The sequence below is a fragment of the Puntigrus tetrazona genome, chromosome 18 (assembly GCF_018831695.1).
Source record: "Puntigrus tetrazona isolate hp1 chromosome 18, ASM1883169v1, whole genome shotgun sequence".
Classification (NCBI taxonomy): domain Eukaryota; kingdom Metazoa; phylum Chordata; class Actinopteri; order Cypriniformes; family Cyprinidae; genus Puntigrus; species Puntigrus tetrazona.
Window position 1 is genome coordinate 16,046,429 of NC_056716.1, and position 6,223 is coordinate 16,052,651.

General features: G+C 37.7%; 1 protein-coding gene across 1 annotated transcript in view; it reads left to right on the forward strand.

The window, feature by feature from the left end:
- Nucleotides 1-640: 640 nt before the first annotated feature.
- Nucleotides 641-6,223, forward strand: part of LOC122362745 (acetylcholinesterase-like) — a gene marked incomplete at its 3' end in the record, with an annotated part of 8,559 nt that continues 2,976 nt past the window's right edge. The window contains exons 1-4 of the mRNA XM_043264306.1: nucleotides 641-1,385; nucleotides 1,528-1,635; nucleotides 5,092-5,288; nucleotides 5,559-5,764. Coding sequence (XP_043120241.1) covers nucleotides 692-1,385; nucleotides 1,528-1,635; nucleotides 5,092-5,288; nucleotides 5,559-5,764 — 1,205 coding nt within the window. The remainder of the gene's footprint in view (nucleotides 1,386-1,527; nucleotides 1,636-5,091; nucleotides 5,289-5,558; nucleotides 5,765-6,223) is intronic.

The window sequence follows — 6,223 nt, forward strand, 5'->3', positions numbered from 1 at the left end:
TAGATAGATAGAAACAAATGCATGTATATATTTAAGAAAAAATGTTTTGTGTTTATATGTTAAATATGAAATATAAGAATATGAATATATAAATGTATAGACGTAAATATATATATATAAAATATACGCTGTATGTGCATTTATGATAAATATACACAGTGCACATACATATATAATGTAAACAAAAACTTTTATTTTGGATATGATTAATCGTGATTAATTGAGAGCATTAATTAAAATATGTTAAAAAACATTTATTGTAATATTTCAAAATATTTGTTTTTATTGTGGTTTTGACTTGGAAAAAAAACTGCCTTGAGCAAAAGACTTCTTGCAAAACCGGAAAAGCTAGCAACAGGCTGAAATGAAATAAGTTAATGTTTTACTGTATTTAATTTATTTCAGTTAAAATGAACTTTATTGATTATAACCATTAACTTTTTTTTTTACAAGCTATCAAATTATATTATCAGGATTACAACTTAAATATATATATAATCTTTATGTTGATTTCTGTTTAATGAGTGGTTTCAGACATTTGGACCTGTCTATATATGGTCAATAGAAAGCTGACCCCAAAAATATGTCTGATATGCAATTTGTTCTTTCTGAACGAACAGAGAATTGACTTGCACTAGTGTTTTCTCTCTCTCTTTCTCTCTCTCTCTCTCACACACACAGAAGATAGAAAATGAGTGAGGATGTATATGAGGTCCCCGAGGGGACGGAGTATCGTTATCTGGTGCAGGACGAAGAAGAGGAGCAGATACAGTACGTCCGTCGCCACTATGTCAGTCCATTCCTGGTGGTGTCGCGCAAGTGCATGTTCCTCATCGGCTGTGGCGTGATCGCTCTCCTCTCTCTCGCGGGATACCTGGCTTATGTGGCTGAGACTCCTCCTCCAAGGGTGGCAGAGGTGCAGACCGAGTGCGGTCGGCTGCGAGGGAGCTGGAAAGGCGGAGCTTATTCCTTTAAAGGCATCCCATACGCAGTGCCGCCGGTGGGTGAGCGTCGCTGGCGACCCCCGGCGGACCTATTTAAGGCGGGACAGTGTTGGCGGGGCGTTTACGACGCCACTCGATTCCGTAGCATCTGTGCGCAAGTGCAGCCCCTCCGAAAAGACGGACAGGTCATGGGACAGGAGGACTGTCTGCATCTCAGCGTCTGGACGCCGAGCCTAAAGCCCGCCAAACCACTTCCAGTCATGGTGTGGATCCACGGAGGGTACCTGCACATGCTGAGCGGCCAGGAGAAAGGATACTCGCCCACCGAAGAGCTGGCGGCCCGCACGCAGATGGTGTACGTCAGTCTGAATTACAGGCTCAATGCTTTCGGCTTCATGGCTCTGGAGATGCTCAGGGAAGGCTCTCCCACCAACTCCTCAGGTAAAGCCCGTACCTATCCAGTTCAGCTATTTCAGGACTGCTGTCCATCTCCTTATTACAGCATATTGAAATCGATCAGATGTCAAGGCATGGACTTTCTTGATAGCAGTTCATTTACTGGTGTCTTTCTGTTTGCTGTCAGGGAACTATGGCTTCATGGACCAGATCCAAGCACTTCAGTGGGTCCAGAGAAATATCCATGACTTCGGTGGCGATGCTGGAAGGGTTACCATATTTGGTCAAAGCTCAGGTACAGCGTATAATGACACTGAAAAGTATTTGGACACTTGAAATGTCTAAAGGTCATCGTATAAATCAGGGTTTGATGCCAAGGACCACTAAAATACAAGTTATCATTAGACTTATTCAATCCACTTAACTAACCGTTAACTGTAAACTTTTTGCATGCGCCTCTTTCAGGGCTGGTTTTGTGCACAAGCAATGGTTACAAATGAGACCCCTGGTTTCTTTTTTGGAAAATATTCCATTCAAAATAGTTAGAGACCACCATGTATATCTTGGACTGACCATTAAGAACCCCAAATTATTAGTTAAATTGGTTAAGTTTTGTCTGTCATGTTTGGACAATCTTGTGACTGCGAGTCGCCTGGGTCTGCCAGTATTTAAACACTTTTACTGTGCTACCAATGTAAAGGATTAAATGTACTGGGAGAAGCACCGGGAAATCTGACCCAAATTGGAGACATGGAGAAAAGCCTGTCTGGGACCTCATTAGCTAGCATTAGTATTAGTGAATAAGCTACGTTTTGTGTAAAAATGCAATTAAAATTCTGAATCAAGTATAAGAAAAAAGATCTGTCCCTGCCAGAGACCCCTGTGTATACACTACAATCATTATTTTTAACTCCCAAGGTCTGACAAAACCTATTTTGAATTCCTCCCTGAGAAGCATGAATTTTTTATTTTGTCTTAAATCCTCCTAATTCTAAGCATCTTATCTCTAAATTTGTTTGTTTATTTGAAAGTTGTGTGACAACCCCTAATAAGAGATTTAAAGTGTCCTGGGAAGATGAGCTGGTAGCTGAGCTCTCCAACGAAACGTGGGATAAGTGTCTGAAGGCAGTAAGATCCTCCTCAGTCAACATCAAACATCTGTTGATGCAATTCAAGGTCATTCATGGTTTAAATTATGCTAAAATCAATCTCAAAAGATCAAATGTTCTCTTCTGTTCCACCGTTGTGTGACAAGTGCAAAGTCACAACTGCTCACGCTTTTTTTGCCCTTCACTGTCAGCATTTTGGGCAAGCATATTTGATTGGTACTCTAAATAGGGGTCTAGTGCTGGTGACAGATCTTGCTATCTTTGATTTTTCACAACCCACCTCTAGCCTTCCAAGAGACTAGAAGTCATTCTCACCTCCCTCTTTTTGGATTCGGTTTATGTACTGATCTCTGTCATACAAATGGAAAGATGATTTCTGAGGAACTCATGTGAAAAGTTATCCACTGTCTGATAAATTAGCTGCCCAACCGATTAGAGGGTTGAGTTGTACATTACCTTTGGGCAATTCCACATAATTGACTGTTTACTAAACCTGTAATTATCATAATTTATGTCAAGGATTTTATATATACTTATACCTCTTCGTTTTATGCTCAGCTAGCCTACTCTTAATTTGCTTCCAGGCGGTGTTCTCTCTAATAGCTAACTACTCCCTCTTATAACTTTTATCTTTAATATGCTATTTATATTTCATTTGACCCTTTATGCAACTAAATGATGCACATTTTAGGTTACTCAAGAAAACATTTACAGTGCCGCTACTTCCTAGGAATTACATTAAAAATAATTGAATTCAGTTCAGTGGAGTCAGAATGAACCCACAGCATCCTAAACTCAAACCTTTTATACCATTACAGTTTATTAGCCCTAATGTGAATGAAGCTGCTCCTGTTGTAACAGCTGTGGTCTGTATGTTAATGAATTTCTGACACCCCATTGTCTGAGATGGTTCTCGGTGTCCCACATTTATTCCAATTCTGCAATTGGTCACCATTTGCTCAGGATGTGATCATCCCAAATGGTGCAGAAACTAAATGAGCGTTATCAAACATCTTTTGTGAAGTGGAATCTGGGTCAGGACACACTACAGTTTTTGTTTAACTGTATAAGTGTCTGTGGAAATCTTAAACAAGCTACTCTTCTATAGTAGGCAAGCTTTGGGACATTTTTACCTCATACAGATGCATCTTTAAAGCGATAGTACACTCAAAAATATATCTGCCATGTTTGTAGTTTTTAAACCCTTTTTGTTTGTGCTTGTAGTTCTGAACCAAATCCTTTGCCCATAGCACAATTGATTGTGGGCGATATGAGCCACTAAAGTGTGCATGGATCCACATTACAAACATCTAACTAAAATGGTAGACCTGACAAAAGAACTGAGCAGCTTAGAGGGAATATTGCAGTCTTCAGTGTATAAATTAAATACAAAATTATTCTTATTAAAGCTACAAAAAGCTCAGTCAAGACTATTGAGCTGTTTGATTGCATTAATGGCACAGACAGAAGCTTGTATATTATGCTGCTGTCACTTTAAGAAATATTGCACAGATGCAATATTCTAACATATATATATGATTTTTTTTTTCAACTGGTCAAGTTCACTTCAGGCAATTTGACATATTTTAGGTGTATTTGGCAATTTAGATGCAGAGCCACATGACATACAGGGGGAAGCATAAAAGATACCATAGCCATGACTTACTAATTAATTCCCTCGTAAAACTGATTGCCTTAAGGTTATCAAAAAGGAAGATTAATAGCAAGCAAACAGTGGAGAATAAGTAAAACGCTACCTATAAACCGATAGGTTCATTTGCAGTGTTTTACACACCCATATCTTCAAACATTTGCTAAACATGTTTTATAATAACATATGCCATAAATCAGCACAAAAACTCTATTTGCTGTTCTTCTACTATGCTGTAACCCACTCATATGGCAAGCAAAATAAATTTGCACTGCTAATATTTGTGTCTGAAACCTTCCCTTGTGAAAATGATTTATATATAATATAATTTCTTTAATTAAAAAGAGTAAATATTATGGAAATGAATACTTTATAATATATTTATGAGTGATTTTTATACACACATACATATATATATATATGTGTTAATAAATGTAAACTATAATAGATTTTTATGTTAAATGCAATTGAACTTAAGAGTACTATTTTGACCCATTTAAGTAGAGCATCTTTATACGTAATTTCATTTAGTTTTTAAAATATAGTTCAATTGTAGCCTGCTGTCTTGCATTTACGTCAGACGGTGTTTGTAGAGAATATGCCGAATGAAACAAGGTTGTGTTGTTGTGCAAGTCAAGTGGAAACTGACAATATATAGCTGATCCGTGCTCCTCCTTGAGTTTTAAAACCGGCGGAGGCGGCAGCACAGAAGATGGTATATACTCCAGCACTGTGACAACATCTTGTCATGTTGTAAGACAACATCTGTATTGCTGTTGCAGACAGTAAAACGTTTAAATCAGATTACAGGCAGAAACACAAATAATTGTATTTCCGCACACAGTCTTAACAAGGCCTTTATTTTATTGCTATCATAATATATTGTCCGGATGGACTACAAGTGCCATTCAATATAATTAAACACACTTCTTTTTCACAAGGGTTACTCTTCTTAATGTATATTAAGTATTTCTCTCCCTGTTTGATCAAGGAGGAACTTCAGTTTGGACTTTGATGATGTCTCCACTAGCCAAAGGACTCTTTCATCGCGCGATAGACATGAGCGGCTCATATGTGTACAACGCCTCTCTGGAGTCAGCAGAAAGAGACAACTTAGAATTCCTGAGAAGAACCGGCTGCAAGAACGCCATCTGCCTGAGAGATCTACACATCGCTCAAGTCCTTCAGGTGAGAAATTTATGGCCGAGCTTGTAACCTTCCACAGCAAGGCAGCAGCAGAGTCACGGCTGACTAACAACAGCCTCAACCTCTCGGCCCCTTCGTCCGTAAACTCTCTTTGATAAATCATCAAACCTCGACCGGCTGCCAGATCTCGCCGAACGCTCAATGAATTCTCAATGAAAATCTGCCGATGAGGTTTAATTTCTCTAAATGGGGGCAATATATCAGAAATGGTTCTGTGGTTGAATTAATGTCAGTGATTTGTATCTGACTCAGGCAATCCCGTGGCAGCAGTACCCAGCATGGGCGGCCGATGAAATAATCGATCTTCCGGTCAAAGGTGTTTTTATTGGCCCAGTGGCAGTCGTTGACAACTATGTTCTCAAAGCTCCTCCGTTCGAGACCTGGGAGAAGGGTGTAGCCGGAACCTATAACGACGTCCCGTTTGTGGTTGGAACAACCGAACAGGAGACAGATTTTGCGTAACCTGTTTATTTTTCAACTATCGGTTATAAAATGAAAAAAAATAATAACTCTCAGGATTGTGTGCAAATTCAGAATTGAATTGAGAATGTATTTAAAGTTCATGAATTGGAATTAAATTAGTTACAGTATAATTCGGATTTAAATTCAGTGAAAGAAATATACTTGTAAAAAATATTATATACAACATATGGTTGATTTGTAGAAACATATGATATTTATAATCATTGTTTGAAATGCCTCCTATGTAAATGTGTATTTATTAATTGTAATTATTTAATGTTAAAATATTTCATTAACAATTTTTGCTTTAAAATTAATGTATAAAACTTGTTTTTATTTTTTAACAAGTATTATATATATAGCTTGCTGTATGTAGTACATATATATATTATTACACACACACATATTCTATATATTAAACTAAACAATAATATGTTAACATTAAATAAATACAC